This window comes from Symphalangus syndactylus, chromosome 13 (assembly GCF_028878055.3).
Source record: "Symphalangus syndactylus isolate Jambi chromosome 13, NHGRI_mSymSyn1-v2.1_pri, whole genome shotgun sequence".
Taxonomy (NCBI): domain Eukaryota; kingdom Metazoa; phylum Chordata; class Mammalia; order Primates; family Hylobatidae; genus Symphalangus; species Symphalangus syndactylus.
This window is the reverse complement of record NC_072435.2, coordinates 103848528-103865046: the sequence shown is the minus strand read 5'-3', so window position 1 is coordinate 103865046 and position 16519 is coordinate 103848528. Positions and strand designations below refer to the sequence as shown.

Genomic DNA, 16519 nt, shown 5'->3' with positions numbered 1-16519 from the left:
GTGCCGCTCTGCTCTGCTGCAGTGACTCAGTGCGAGCTCCCACATGTGGGCGTGGGACCAGGGAGGAAATTCTCTCCTGACACGGAGCTAATTCTGTCCTGAGGCTGGCAGCCAGGCCTGTGGCTGGAACATCTGCAGGCACTGTGTGGTTTCCAGGTTCCCGCGTCTCTCAGAGCCTGGGGATACAGGGATCTGGAGGTGTCTCTGGAGCCATCCTTGGGAGATGAGAGGCCCCTTCTCTCTGCCCTAGAGGGTAGGAGACCTGGTGAACGGACCAGCCTAGAAACTGGCAGCAGGCAAAGACATCAGCACCTACAGGCGTCCAGGCCTGGGGGAGGCTGGTATGCTGCTCAGGAGAGACATTTTTGAGGGCAAGAGTGGTGACTGGCCCGCCTCATTCCATTTCAGCTGCTGGTTGAGGCTGTGATGTTGTGCTTTGGGGTCAAAATGTCCTTGGTTCAAATCCTGAGCTGATGCTTAAAGGCTGTGTGAATCTGGACTAGTCACTTCACCTCTCTGAGTCCCTATTTGTAAATCTATGCAACAGTCTGTGTGGATCACACTGAGGCACAAGTTACGGAAGTGCCAGGCACAGTTCTAGGCTCTGGGGATACACCATAAATGAGAGAGACCAAGTCCCTCTTCTCTATGATTTAGAGAGGGTCATGCACTCTCTGGGCCTTAGTTTTCCCTGCTACAAGAGATGGTCTTCCGAGGGGCCTCCCAGCTCCTTTTGGAGGCTGACAGAATTGGAGGAGAGGTGTCTGAGCCATCCAGCTGGACTGTCAGGGTGGGTCACGTGGGGAGGAGATGGGGACAGGAGCCAGGCCAAACATGGTCATTTGCAGAGCGAGGAATGTTTCCAGTTTCCCTGATGGGCTCTTACGCCCACAGCCTCTGATAAAGCCCCTGCATTTGGCCTGTGGCCTGCTTTCAAGAAGAGGTTAGTGGTAGGCTGCAATGAAAGAGACAGCAGATTGACAGAGCGGCTGCGGGAAGCTTGGGCTGGCTAGGTGCACAGGTGAGGAATGTTGCAGGTGAGGGGCAGCCAAGCCTGTCAGAGGGGGAGGGCTGACCCATGACCGGCATGCAGGAGATGGAGGCAACATGGGAAGAGAAAGAGGAGGTGGAGACCGAGAAGACAGGGAGACTTCAGAGAGATGGAAGAGACGGAGGGCCAGGAAAAAAGCGAGGCAAACACAGAGACTGGGGGAGAGAGAGAGGCAGAAAGAACAAGTCAGATATGAGACAGAGGACAGTAAGAACAGGACAGTGGTGGAAGCAGGGAAAGAGACAAAGGACAGACAGAGCAGGGCAGAATAGGAGCCAGTGCTTTGTGACGTAAGGAACCCATTGGGCAAAGAGGTTTAATCAAGGAAGCAGAAGGTGAATATCTGCTGCCCAGGTGGTCCCCGGCCCTGCTGTACACTGAGCTCACAGGACACACACCGGCAGGGGAACAGCCAGAGGAGGTGAGGCCCTGGATCCATATGAACTGGGGTTTTGAATCCCAGTCCTGGTAATGGCAAGGAGAATTCACTGTCCCTAGGCTGAGGGGCAAGAGGGAGCAGTGGTTCTTGGTGCCTGGAGAGTGTAGCTGTGGCCAATTAGACCCATGGAAACCCTACAGGGAAGGAGCTGGAGGGTAAACACCCAACCTTGCTCTCCTCCAGCCCTGCAATCCCTGCTGAACACTGTCATCGATCAACCAACCAGGCAGGTGTGAGGCAAGCTACTCGCTCCCCTGCCTCTGCTTCAGACATCCCCGTTGGTAAAGTGGGACTGATACCAGTGACCCTGCAGGGTTAGTGGGAGGCTGCAGAGAGAAAAAGTGTGCTCTCACCCACGGTGTGCTGCATCCCAGCAGCCACACCAGCGCTGGGGCGCAGAAGGCTCCACATGTCCTTGGAGGATGGATTAATAAATGAATGATCCCCACCTCCAAAGGCTTCTCCTGTAACCGAGATTGGAGGCATTTCACATTCAGGCTATTAACCAGAGGCAGAGGGACATGGGGGAGAAAATTGCAGGGGACCCGGAGCCTTGCCTTGCTCCGTCTGTAAAATGCACTCCCTGAGTCTTGCCAGATTGATTTTCTGGGGGCCCTTGGGAGGTTCCACTGGGGCAAAAGCTAGAGTTTTGTGGAATGTTCCGAGGAGGCGAAGCAGTGGACCAAGAGAGTGAGTGTGTCAATTCAGCAGGGTTTGGGTTTGAAGCCTGTCTCTGAGCATTCCTTGAGAATGGCTAATTGGACCTGCCTTACTTACCTGAGCTCTCTGTGTGACCTTGGACACGTTAGTTACCTTCTCTGTACCTGTTTTCTCATTAGTAGCAGTGCTTAGAACAGTGGCTGGACTGTAGTGAGGACTGTATGTGTATTTGTTTAATAAAACTTAAGCCAATAATGTCCATTGGAGGCTTTTGTTCTGCATGGCAGGAGAAGCCAGATGTGACCTTGAGGCCCTGTCCCTTTCCCAGCAAGGGTCCGGCAGCGGGGGTGTGGGCAGGACACAACCATCTGCCTGGTGACCGTCCCATCCCCAGCAGGGGCTGGGCTCGACAAGGAAGGACTAGGGCCCAGGACTCTTTGCACAGCCTCTCCTGGCTGGGCTGACGTTGTTACTTCCGTTGGCTGGTCCAAGTTCATTCCCGCCTAACGGGGAAAATGGGTGGAGCTCTGAGGGCTGCATGTTTGGCCCCCTGCCTGGCCACTGTGGCTTGGTCAGGGATTCAGTAACCAAGACTCTGAGCTGGGCATCACCCAAGCATGAGCCCCAGGCAGGGATTGGGGTGTTTGTTTGTCTGTTTTGGGGTTTTCTGGACCTCAGGAGAGGAGGGAGGGTTGACATAATTATACCCCTGCATCCCTCCACTTCTCCATCAGGGGCCCCCAGAAGTCCCTGCACTTGTATTTTCTTTCTTCACTCTGCTCATTTCCCAGTAGCCCTATTTCCTAGTCCCGTGACCCCTCCTACCCTCTCTCCCATGGAGCCATTCTAATGTGTTCAATGTGCGTCTTGCTATTTGGCTGGATTCTTGCAAAACATGTGTTGCCGCTTTGCAGCCATGTTCACAATGTACCACAGCACTATTAGGGTCCTGAGAGCCAGCATCTGCGGCTCTTTGTTGAACTGACCTCAGAGGCTGGGAGCGGTTGGGAATGCACACTCCAGGACAGGGCGGAGGCATGCAAATACTCCTGGAATGTGACCTGCACTGTTTCCAGGGTCCTCGATGGGCGTGAGCCAAGGCCACCCTCTGTAGGACTCTGTGGGATGCTGCACCCCTGCCTGGCCTCCTCCCAATTCCTCACTCCCTCACCAGTTTTTCCTGAAATGCTTCCTTAATAAATCACTTTTGCCAGAATCGTCAGTTGAGAATTTGCTTCTGGGGAAAGAAGACATATCCAAAAACAATGCACATGGACACCTCCCTGTGTGTTTCCTTCCCGGGAGGTGGGGCACTGCCTGGATATTCACTCAGGAGCCATCACAGAGGGTTGGCAGGTACCAGCAGCATGGCATGAGGTGCCTGTGCTCCCACCCAGCCAACCTGGGAAGCATCCAGCTTTCTAGTTCTTGCCGCAGTCTAGAAGGTGTAGAATGTCATCTGGTTGTGGTTTTCATGTGCATTTCTTTGATCTTCAATTTGTCATATGCCTGGGTTTGGGGGTTTCCCTCCTGTCAATTGCCTGTTCTTATCATTTGCTCATTGTCCTGTCAGGGTCGCTGTTTTTTGGAATTGCAGGAAGGGGCTCCTTGAGTACGCTAGATAGCAATCCTTTTTGGGTTTGGAGATTGTAAATATCTTCCTCCATTGGAGGCAGGAAGTGTGTGTGTGTGCATTTGAATGTGTGTGTCTGTGTGAGCACACATGCTTGTGTGTGTAGCCCATTATAAGGGTGGGATCTGGGCTCCTGCATGAGCTAAGCTTCAGGGCAGAGAGGTGGAGGTCAGATTCCGAAACACAAGATGAGCAATTGAGTGGAGCCACAAATAGCAACACTAATAACAATAACACAACAACAACAACATGGGCATTAAGCTCTATATGTTTCCAAAGCCTCAGTCTCCTCGTCTGTAAGATGGGGAAGGATACACCCCCTTTGCAAGGTTGTTTTGGAAAAGTCTGTGACAACATTTCTAATGGGCTCGGCTCCTGCCACATAGTAGGTGCTTAATAAATTATGATGTCAGCAATAGTAAAGCATGTGCTTATTATGTGCCTACTATGTGCCAGGCATTGAGCTGGGGGCTGGTGGAGGATGAGCACATGTTACATAGTAGGGCTTTTTTGTGTGGGTAGCCTGGGTGGCATTGTCACGTAAGACGTGGTCTGCAGCAGAGGGAGAGGCCCGGGGAACTGGACAGAGTGAGAGTCAGAACCAGGTACTGATAGAAAACTTGGGTGGACGCAGCCGAGCACAGTGGCTCATGCCTGTTATCCCAGCACTTTGGGAGGCCAAAGTGGGCAGATCTATGAGGTCAGGAGATTGAGAGCATCCTGGCTAACATGGTGAAACTCCATCTCTACCAAAAATACAAAAAGTTAGCTGGGCGTGGTAGGATGCGCCTCTGGTCCCAGCTACTCGGGAGGCTGAGGCAGGAGAATCACTTGAACCCAAGAGGCAGAGGCTGCAGTAAGCCGAGATCGCACCACTGCACTCCAGCCTGGGCAACAGAGCAAGACTTCGTTTCACAAAAAAGACTTGGGTGGATGGTGATTGTGGTCAGAGCCACCACCGACAACAACAATAACAACATTGGCTTTCTGCTGTACAGTGATGCAACGTGCTTCACAGGGCTTATTTCACCCCCCTGAGCCTCTGTGTCCCTCCCTGTCTGAAAATGCATGTAATCGTGTCCCGACCCTGTAGGGTGATCATGAGGATTGGGTGAGATGGGATAAACTCCTTGGCTCATTGTCCAGCACAAAGGAAGTACTTTATTAATGATTAATGGTGAACTTTCTTATGCTAGGCGGTGCTGCAAATGCTTCACCAATGCCACTTATTCAATTCTCGCAACAGCCCTAGGAGGTGGGTCCTTGGATTATCCCCACTGCACCAGTATTGAAATGGAGGCTGTAGAGAGGGCTAAGTAATGTGCCCAGAGTCGCACAGCTCACAGGTCGTGGAGCGAGACTCCAGCCCTGGTGGATGGGAAGCAATATCTTGGACCCTTAATCCCTTTGTTATGTTGTTCTATGTTCTATGGCATCAACAATGTCACTGTTATTATTTCTAATATCCAGACAGATCCGGTGAGATAGAAAAAAAAGCATTCATTCATTCGTACATTCATTCATTCGTTCATTCATTCATTCATCAAACAATATTCTGAGTAATGCACTAGAGTTACATAAAATATTACTATTGGGGAAATTAGGTGATAGGTACGTGGAACGTCTCTGTACTACTTTTGCAATTGCTTGTGAGTCTGTAATTATTTCAAAATAGAGTTATAAAAAGAGTAAGGCAGAAGTGACCCCTATGTGATTTCCAAGCACTAACCCCCAAGGTTAGGTTGTAAAAGGCCGTGTTCCCTGGCGCACCTTCTCCTGGAGCCCAGGGCTGCCAGGCAACAAGCCCACTCCCCTGAAGCTGCCATGCTGTGAGTAAGCTCAAGCCACATGGCGCCCTGGTCCGTAGTGTCAGAGAAACAAAACGAAACTGAACAAAGCCCAATATCCAGAGGACATGTCTGGTACCTGGATTCTGCTCCAGTCTGAGGAAATGGAGCTGAATAAGACCCAGTTCTTGCCCTCAGATAACTTGTTATCTAATCAGATGCATAAGCCAGCAATAATCACATAAATGCCACGTGCCCCACGTGGGTGAGCGGGATCCTGTAGGAGCCAGAATGGGGTGTGTGTTTGTTTTCCAGCGCTGCCATAACAAACTGTCACAAACTGAGTGGCTTAAAACAACAGGAATTTGTTCTCTCATGGTTCTGGAGGCCAGAAGTCTGAAATCAAGGGCCGTGCTCCCTCTGAAGGCTCCAGGGGAGGGTACTTCCTCGACTCTGCCAGCTTCTGGTGGCTCCAGATGTTCTTTGGCTTGGGGCAGCATCTCTCCCATCTCTGCCTCCATCCCCACATGGCCTTCTGTTCTGTGTCCATGTGAAATCTTCCCCCTGCTTTTCCTCTTATACGGTGACTGTAATCTGGGGCCCACTCTAATCCCAGATGATCTCATCATGAGATCCTTACCTTAATCTCAGCTGCAAAGACCCTTTTCCCAAACAAAGTCACACTGACAGGTTCTAGCGGATGCACCATTTGGGGGTGGGGGTGGAATGCAGAGGGCATCCTTCCACTTACTACAGGGAGGAGAGGGGATGCTTCCTAGAGAGGATGCCTGAACCTGGTTGCTAGGGATGAGGTTGAGCTTAGAGAAGGAATTTAAAGGGGAGTAGAAACTCCTACACTGAAAAAAAAAGTGATTTTGATTTTTAGAGACTGCCACCTAGCAAATGTGTTGGTCAAGAAAAGTTTCAGTTGTTCCAGTTCATGCGTCTCCCACAAAGCACAGCTCTCAGACCTCTGGGGCCTTGACCTTCTTGGTCTTTCTCTGACATTCTTGCCAAGACTGATGAGCTGGGAGGAGCACCTGGTGCAGGCATATGCAGGGCATCCCAGAGCCGAAAGTGTTCTCGAGACCGTCTGCTGCCCAGTCCTGACTCCAAAAACAAATTCCTGTCACTTTAGCTATTCTAGTCCCGCACAGCATATGGGATGGGTATTGCTGTCATCCCCGTTTTGCAGACTGCACATCTGAGGCCCTGACAGGAGAAGCAACTTGCTCAGGTGACACAGCAGGTCTCCTGCCACCCACATGTGGACTTTGTGCTGCCGTCTCCTCCCTGGCATTCCCTTCTGGAGCCCTCCTGGGACCGTCCCAGGGAATGGACCAGTATGACTGGCTTAGGGAGTTCTGACTCAGGGAGCTAAGAGCGGGGTGGCTTTTGCCCTGGGGCCAAATCCAGTGTGAGTTCAGGGTCTCAGGCAGAATCTTGGTGCTGGGCCTGGAGAATGGGCTTCCCCTGGGTTCTCTGGACAGCTGAGGGTGGAAAGGGAGGCAGACTGGTGTCAGGCAGGCCTGTCTCCATGGGCTGTGATGAATGATGTGGTCTCTGGTGAGTAACCCCCGTGTGTGTGTCCCAGACCTCAGCTAGATTGTCCTGAAAACTGGGAGGGCGAATTCCCTGAGGGGCTAGGAAAAGTGGAGCAACAAGGAGGGTGTCCCTGTAGGGTGGAGCTGGACGACCTGGTGCATCAGGAAAGGTGTGAACAGACATCGGTAAATGTGTTCTCCTTTCCAGTAAGCAGTGTGGTGAAGAGCAAGACTCATAGTCAGAGCAAACCCAGATGTGGATCCGTCACTGGCTGAACTCTGTGACATTAGCATCACTTCCTCCGTTTACAATGGGAGTGATAGCAGTACCACTCCTGGAGGTTGTTGGAGATGCATGAGCTGATGCAATGAAAGTGCTTGATACAGTGTGTGGACCCTTACGTGCACCCAATCAATTATTAGTTATTACAAGGAAGTAAAACCAATATAAAGTATAATTCGATGTAGACATAAGGACCAACCAAAACCAGTGCAGAAACCTGCAGACTAGAGGTTTTTGTGCCTTTGACCAACAAACATGACTCTGAGCTTCCTTGTGGTCACATCAAAAAGGGAAATGCGATCAGTTGTAGAACATGGATGATCAAGAACGAGAAAGCAACCCAGTTCCTCAAGAGAAGCAACATCGTTCCTTACCCTGAATCCTCCAGAGTATTTCTCACTGGGCAGAGAGCTTCATAAAGGGTATCCCAAGGGAGTCAGGGAGCAACATCATTGACTAGGAATTACATAGCATTGCAGGTGTGATTTTCATGTGGTAACTGACTGCAGAGGCCTTGGGGAGGAGATGAAGGGAAATCTATGAAGGTGGCTCAGAGAAGGCAACTCTGTGGCAGGACCAGGAATGTGACAAAGGTTTGGGCTATCAGGATTGACGGTTGAGGCTTACAGAGGTCAGAGTGGTTGGGATGAGAGCTGATAATCCCTCAGGGAAACAGGAGGAACCTAAGAGCCTTTTCACTTGGGATCCTTGGAAGTCAGATTCTGGAGTCAGAGCTCCCTGCTGTGTGGCCTCAGGCAAGTGTATTCACCTCTCTGAACCTCAGTTTTCTCATCTGCAAATAGGAGTTATTTTTACAGGGCTATTATGGAGTCTTGCAAAGCACATACAGTGAGAGATCAAGCAAACATTAACTATATGTATGTACATATTATGTACACTGGACCCTTGAACAAGTCAGGGGTTAGGGGAGCCAACTCACTGTACAGTCAAAAATCCACATATAACTTTTGACTCCCCCAAAACTTAACTACTGACAGCCTCCTGTTGACCAGAAGTCTTGTTAATAACATATGCGGCCAATTGACACGTGTTTTTTATGTTATATGTATTATATACTGTACTCATACAATCAAGTAAGCTAGAGGAAAAGAAAATGTTATTAAGAAAATCATAAGGAAGAGAGAATATATTTACTATTTATTAAGTGGAAGTGGGTCAGCACAAAGGTCTTCATCCTCATTGTTTTCACGTTGAGTAGGCTGAGGAACAGGAAGAGGAGGGGTTGGTTTTGCTGTCTCAGGGGTGGCAGAGGCAGAAGAAAATTCACAAATAAGTGGACCCACGCAGTTAAAACCTGTATTGTTCAAGGGTCAACGGTATACATAGTGACACATATTTTTTTCATAAGCTTCCTGTTGTGGAGGATTTAAGGAATTTGGGTAACTAGAATTTTACAGCTCTTTCTAATTCACAAATGGCAAAGGCTTCATTGTCATTTCACATGATTCTCCCAACAACACGAGGGAGGTGTTCTTACCCCCACTTGAGAGGTGAGGACATTGGAGCTTAGAGAAGCAAAATCCTTACCTGTGTCCCTCTTTTTTTTTTTTTTGTTTTTTTTTTGAGACAGTCTCACCCTGTGGTCCAGGCTGGAGTGCAATGGCCTGATCTTGGCTCACTGCAACCTCTGCTCCTGAGTTCAAGCAATTCCCCTGCCTCAGCCTCCTGAGTAGCTGGGATTACAGGCACGTGTCGCCATGCCTGGCTAATTTTTGTATTTTTAGTAGAGACAGGGTTTCACCATGTTGCCCAGGCTGGTCTCAAACTCCTGGCCTCAAGTGATCCTCCCGCCTCAGCCACCTGAAGTGCTGGGATTACAGGCATGAGCCACCGTGCTTGGCCTCTGACCTGCCCTTGATCCCACAGCTGGAGAGAGAAGTGGGCAGGAACTCACTGGTCCTCTGGCTTCCTAGCCTTATACCACCTTCCCAGGCAAAGACCATTTTAGAAGGGAGTTAAGAGTGGAAGCCTGAGCAATAATAACAACGACAATAACAACAATATAATGCTTACCCCATAAGGGGACCTGTTCCAAGCACTTAATCCTCACAACCATCTTCTTTTGAGGCAGGAGCTATTATTGTCAAGCCCATTTTACAGATAAGACAACTGAGTTGCAAAGAAGGTAACTGACTTGCCCAAGGTCGCAGGGGAGTTCCTGCAGATCCAGGATGTGGATGCAGGCAGTCTGGCTGGGCCCCAGAGTCTGCTCCTCCGCTTGGTTTGGTAGCAGAAATGTGCTCAGGACAGGAGGGATGTGTGTTAGGACAGAGCAGAGGATCAAAGCAAACCTGTGACTTGTGCTTCCTTTACGCTTCCAGAGAGAGAGGAGTCTTGGGGTGGGAGGGATGTACCAACAGGGGACACGAATCCACTCAATTCCTGGAAGGATGAGGAGTTAGGGGTGGAAGGAGAGACATGCCTAGAGGATGTCAGTGCCATTCTGTGCCAGCGCAGCCTGGCCCCAGCTCTAATATGAAAAAACATGGCCTCTGACCCCAAGCTGCTCCCAGCCCAGCCAGAGAGCCCGACATGATGTCATCTGCTTCAGGCTGCATCTCTGCAGATACTGTGCGAAGCACTCAGTCCTGAGTCCCAGATCCTCCTCGACCTCCTCTCAGGACTCACACACCCAGCCCACTGTCAATGCGGGAGGGGAAGGTCAGAGATGGGGAGATGCCCGGCATGCCCTTCCTCCTTTCTCTGCCTTCCACCTTCTTAACTCATACTTGTCCTTAAAACTCAACTCAGATGCCATTGGCCCCAGGAAGCTTCAGACTCCCAGGCTGGGTAACAGCCCCTCCTCTGGGCTTCTTGGGGCATTCTAGTCTTGCCCCAGCCTCAACACTGTCTCTTTGTCTAGTACCTGTGAGCTCCTTTTGGGAAGGGACCCTAGTAAGGCCTTGTCCTCATCCCTGGTGCCTGCACAGTCTGGCACAGAGAATGTCAACTTGGTCATTTCTTCCAAAAGGAAGGTTGGTGATGGTCATCAATCTGAGCAGATCATGGTCTCAGGGGCAGTGTGGAGTGACGGTTAAGAGCCCAGGCTTTGCAGATGTGGTTCAAATCCCAGCTCTTCCAGCCCCTGCCTGCATGCTTGGGCATGGGTCCTGATCTCTCTGAACCCTGCTGTAGCCCCTCATGGGGTTAAAGTGAGACCATCTGGACTGAGGGCTCAGCATGGTCCCTGGCACACACAAGAGCCCAATGTGCATTCCCCACTACTCTCATGCACACCTGTCAGGTTTCCTCCAGTCATGGGAGGCCAGCTCCAGTGTCCCCATCTTCTCTCTGCATTCCAGTGCCATAGAAAACCCTTGGGGACCCCTTGGTGGGCACTTCTGAAATATTGTCCCAGCATAGAGTGGATGACACCCAAGCTTTGATTGTGAGCCCTTTGAGTGCAAAGCCCTCAATGGAATTTTCCAAGTGGCTTTTATTTAATAAAAGCAAAAGATGACTTTTATGTAATAAAATATAACCTTAAGCCTGTAAGGACCAGTAATGAATTTATGTGCAGGAAGGTTGGAGTTATTTATAATAAAGCATTGATTAGCAGTCTCGCCAAGCTGAAATATCTGGTTTGGAGACCATTTGATAAGATGGGGAGATCTTGAGCAGCAGAAAAAAGTGCATGGGCTCTGGGGTATCAGAGCCCTGGTTTTAAATCCTGCTCATCAGCTGTGCACCTCTAGGCAATAACGCAATCACTAGTATTTATTAAGGGCTTACTATGTGCCAATACCAAGCTAAATGCTCCACATTCCTGATGCCTCTAGTTCTTATATCCACTCTGTGAAGTGAGAATTCCATTTATTGATAAGAAAACTGAGATTCAGGGAAGAGAAAGCACTTGCCCAAAGCCACACAGCTCGTAAGTGTCCGGGGTTAGGTATGAACCCTGCATGTGATCACTGCCTCCAAGATCTTGCAAACTCGCAAACTCCTCAGAATATGTTTGTTCTTCCATAGATCGGAAAAATACTCAGCAAGATTGTTATGGGGCTTGTTTAAAGTGCCACTTAAGTTGTCTGCACAGCGGAGGCTCAGTGGATATATTTGTGTCTGTCTTCACAGCAGACTGCTGTGACCTCAGAGCCTGCATCTCATTCATGGTTCCCATAGGGCCCAGAGAATATCCAGCAAGAATGACGCTTCTTTCTGTGAGCCTCAGTCTCCCTATTTCTTAACACAAAAGGAATAACACCTGCCTGGAAAAGTCCCAAGGAAGACTAAATAACAAGAAAGAATAAAAGAAGTTCTTGGCACATAGCAGGTACCCTGTGCGGGTCTTCTTCTGTTTTCTCTGTGCTCACACTGCCTAAAACAGTATTTTGTGGGTCCTGCCCTGGTAGTGGAGTTGGGTCCCGACCTGGTAGTGGATTGAGCCATCCATGTGCCTGCTCTGTGTCTTCCTTTACTCATGCCCGATTCCAGCTGTCAGCTAGGGATGTGCTGGGGGAGGGGAGTGGTTAGAATGAAGGGTCCAACACTTGACCTGGGTAGAGTCAGTTGACCTAGGTTCAAGGGGCTCCATCCCCTCCTGGCTGCATAACCTTGGCTGAGTAACAGCCTTTCTGAACTTCTGCTTCCTTCTCTGTAAAATGGGAATAAGAACAACAGGTCTTATTTCTGGCTGGGTTCACGCAACCCTCTGGTTCTTAGACCTGGATCCGATTGCTGCTTTTTTTTTTTTCTTCCCTACAGGTGTTTCTAGCTGTGTACAGGGACTGATTGGCTGAGGACTCACATCGGAGAACTGCAGACAACATAACAGTGAATGGTGAGGAAATCTTGTGGTCTGAACTCCAAAGGGGACCAGTGACCACTGACAGATTGGGTGCACAGGGGGATCACAACAAGGCTGTCCACTCAGCTTTAGAAGCATGTTGGAATCAAATTCACAGCACCATGTACCTCTTCTTTATTGCACTTAGCATTATTGCAATGTTCCCATTATTTGAGGGACTTTTTGATCAACAATTGTCTCCTCCACTAGGCTCTAGAGGAAGAGAGGGCCCCAAGCAGACAGAAAACATGGTTGTCAAAAGGATAGACTCTGAAGCTTGGATTCGAATCACAGGTCTGCCTTTTCCTAGCTGTAGGACTTCAGGCAAGTGACATAAGCACTCTGTGACTCAGTTTCCTCATTTGTAAGATGAGGCTCACAACCTACCTACCTCGTTGAGTTGTTGTGAAGATTAAGAGAGTGTAGAATGCACTATACTGGAGAGGCATTTGTTCAATAAATAAAATAGCAAAGGAGGAAATGGTTAAATCACAAAACTGGACTTGCTCAGAGTCAGGGAGAACATTGTTGATCTTGCTGGTATTGGTCAACCTCTTAAAGCCAGCTCTAGGGTTCCTCTAATGGTCCCTGTCTTTTCTTGCAGAGAATGGAGGATGAAGATTACAACACTTCCATCAGTTATGGTGATGAATACCCTGATTATTTAGACTCCATTGTGGTTTTGGAGGAGTTATCCCCCTTGGAAGCCAGGGTGACCAGGATCTTCCTGGTGGTGGTCTACAGCATCGTCTGCTTCCTCGGGATTCTGGGCAATGGTCTGGTCATCATCATTGCCACCTTCAAGATGAAGAAGACAGTGAACACGGTCTGGTTCCTCAACCTGGCAGTGGCAGATTTCCTGTTCAATGTCTTCCTCCCGATCCATATCACCTATGCCGCCATGGACTACCACTGGGTTTTTGGGACAGCCATGTGCAAGATCAGCAACTTCCTTCTCATCCACAACATGTTCACCAGTGTCTTCCTGCTGACCATCATCAGCTTTGACCGCTGCATCTCTGTGCTCCTCCCTGTCTGGTCCCAGAACCACCGCAGCGTTCGCCTGGCTTACGTGGCCTGCATGGTCATCTGGGTCCTGGCTTTCTTCTTGAGTTCCCCATCTCTCGTCTTCCGGGACACAGCCAACCTGCATGGGAAAATATCCTGCTTCAACAACTTCAGCCTGTCCACACCTGGGTCTTCCTCGTGGCCTGCTCACTCCCAAATGGACCCTGTGGGGTATAGCCGGCACATGGTGGTGACTGTCACCCGCTTCCTCTGTGGCTTCCTGGTCCCAGTCCTCATCATCACAGCTTGCTACCTCACCATCGTCTGCAAACTGCAGCGCAACCGCCTGGCCAAGACCAAGAAGCCCTTCAAGATTATTGTGACCATCATCATTACCTTCTTCTGCTGCTGGTGCCCCTACCACACACTCAACCTCCTAGAGCTCCACCACACTGCCATGCCTGGCTCTGTCTTCAGCCTGGGTTTGCCCCTGGCCACTGCCCTCGCCATTGCCAACAGCTGCATGAACCCCATTCTGTACGTTTTCATGGGTCAGGACTTCAAGAAGTTCAAGGTGGCCCTCTTCTCCCGCCTGGTCAATGCTCTAAGTGAAGACACAGGCCACTCTTCCTACCCCAGCCATAGAAGCTTTACCAAGATGTCATCAATGAATGAGAGGACTTCGATGAATGAGAGGGAGACCAGCATGCTTTGAGCCTCACTGTGGAACCCATCAATGGACTCTCTCAACCCAGGGACACCCAAGGATATATCTTCTGAAGATCAAGGCAAGAACCTCTTTAGCATCCACCAATTTCCACTGCATTTTGCATGGGATGAACAGTGTTTTATGCTGGGAATCTAGGGCCTGGAACCCCTTTCTCCTAGTGGACAGAATGTGCTGTGTTCCACACAGCCTTGGACTAGCAATTTATGCTTCTTGGGAGGCCAGCCTTGACTGATTCAAAGCAAAAAAGGAAGAATTCTCAAAAGCATTGCCATGAACTGGGATTGGCACAGGGTGGTGGGATTAAGCTGCCTATTGTGTGTGCCCCAGAAATGACACTCTCCAAGGTCCATTCCTGGTGTGAGCAGTGAGGGGGTCAGAGCAAACCCAGTGTGATGCAGATCACACTTGGCCCTTGTATATCTATTATCAGTAGCTGGCCAGAAAACCCTACCTTCAAGTCGCTGCTCTGTGTTAAAGTATGTGGAAATGCATAGGTGATCTGGGAGAGGAAGGTGACATATCAGCCCATGAACTCCATAGACCATGAATTTGGCTTTCGGATCAGCTAGGAAGACAGAGAAATGGTCCTGAGAGGTCCTGTGGGCTCTTTGCAAGGGCAAGACAAGTGAGGGATGCAACGAGGACTTGAGATTTGGCAAAGGAATGAGAAAGGAGAAAAGAACCTTCAAAGGATGCAGCCATGGAGCAGCTCACCCTAGAACATCGCAGGCTAATGGTGCTTTAGGCTGGAGCTATTTGGGGGGTCAGGGTGGTGCCAGCCCCTGATCTCACCTTGCCCTTCTTACCTGGGGGTGGGGTTGTGGCAGGCATCTTCACCAGCAGACCTCACCCCATCACAGGGATTTTTTTCTGCCTTTCCTAATCCACTCAGCTCTGGCTGGAGGTGCTTGGAATAAAACACTGGTGGCGGGGCTTCTCATTCTGGTTAATTTCCTCAATGCCTTTGGAGACGGGTCCAAAATGCAGCTTTGGGAAGCAACTCCGGAGAGTCCCCTGGGAAGAAGAGTATGTCCGAGGACTCAGTCACTTGAGACAGAGTCTGGAGCTGGACTCCTTGAACTGTGTTTCAGAGCTGCAGACACCAAATACCTCCTGGATACAGGTGCCTGGCATGGCTTTTCTCATCTAATACTGACACGTCCCTCTGGCCACAGAGTGTCATTGCCCCATTTACAAATGACATAGCTGAGGCCCAGAGGGGGAAAGTAACTTGCCCAACATCACACAGCTAATCAGTGGCAGAGTTAAGATCTGAACCTGGCTCTGTCTGGCTCCAGAAACTCTGTTCTTCTATTTGGAATTTATCTGTGGAGATTATTCCAGTATATTGATAGCCTACATTTATTGAGCACTTTTTATATTATGCACTTTACATATGTTTTCTCATTTAATCATTACAGCAACACTGAGTTAGGTATGGTTATAACTTCCCTTTTACATAGGAGGAATCCGAGGCTTAGAGAGGTTAAGTAACTTGCCCAAAGGTACCCAGCTAGTCTCTGCCAGAGCTCGGATTTGAACTTCAGTTTGCCTGGCTCAAATGAGGCTGCAGAGTCGGGAAGGACCTAAAAAGTTTGGAGATTTTTGCCATAGATATTGATTCTTCTGCAAATGAATATGAACATCTTAATGGCCTTTAAGAAACTTTGCAAATAGTTTTCAAAAATGATGCAACATGGCAGAGAAAATGCACTTGGCTTCCAGCTCCCTCAACAGCCATTAACAGCCTCCTACCATGGCTCCCACCTCCTGTGTCTCCAGAGATCAAGGCAATGGGGAGGGAAGGCTGGCAGGAGGCAGACCCTTGTGGGCCCGAGGCCCTTTGGCTCCTAAGTGTCCACATTCTGTTCTCTTCCAAGTCCCTTCATTGTTAAGCTGATTCTCCAACAAGATGCAGCGAACAGATGCATTGTCTACCCCGCGCCGGGCGAGTTCCCGAGGCCACGGGCTGTTTGGAATCACACTTCATTAAGAGACAAACTGTTCCTTCCCTTATTGTGCCTTAATGCTTATGACAAGGCAGCTCTGAATTGACCCCAAGCTGGAGCCTCTGAATGCTTTAAAGAGTTTGAACATAGACGGTTTGAGAGCAAAAAGGGAGCTTTAAATATTGCTCAGTGGCCCCCATCTCCCCTCTTCCCACATTTACTGAGGCACGAGATGGAATGGGACCTGTCCCAGGTCACAGCAGCAGTCGTCAGCGACTTGGCCCTCCTGGCTTGTAGGATGCTGCTTTTCCTGGGCTTCTGGCAGTCCAGGCCAGGATGGGTGAGCCAAGAATTCATGTTGTCATTGGAAAAGCTGATAAACAGGAGCACAATTCAAACTGGCTGTTTTCCTCCTTAGAGTCTGGCCTCCCTCTTTCTGGCTGCTCTGTGGGTCTTCCTGTTCTGACTTAGGTTCCTGTCAAGTACTTAAATGCAGCCTTAACATCCCATACAGTCTTGTCCCCACAGCTTCATGTGAACATCTCCATGGGTCATGCATATATCGTCCCTGCAGTGTGCAAAGTGTGCTCACCTGCATTGCTGCACAGGCAACCAACACACTTAG

At 49.7% G+C, this 16519-nt stretch overlaps 1 protein-coding gene across 10 annotated transcripts in view; it reads left to right on the top strand.

Annotated features, from left to right (window-relative positions):
• CMKLR1 (chemerin chemokine-like receptor 1) overlaps positions 1-16292 on the top strand; it is a 224620-nt gene extending 208328 nt beyond the window's left edge. For 5 of the 10 annotated variants that reach the window (XM_055237627.2, XM_063614379.1, XM_063614378.1 and 2 more), the window contains 3 exons: positions 11496-11694; positions 12126-12201; positions 12812-16292. In XM_055237627.2, coding sequence (XP_055093602.1) covers positions 12199-12201; positions 12812-13930 — 1122 coding nt within the window. In that variant the 5' untranslated portion in view covers positions 11496-11694; positions 12126-12198 and the 3' untranslated portion in view covers positions 13931-16292. The remainder of the gene's footprint in view (positions 1-11495; positions 11695-12125; positions 12202-12811) is intronic. The other 5 variants (XM_063614381.1, XM_063614384.1, XM_055237629.2 and 2 more) reach the window with 3 other exon arrangements.
• The last annotated feature ends 227 nt before the right edge of the window (positions 16293-16519 follow it).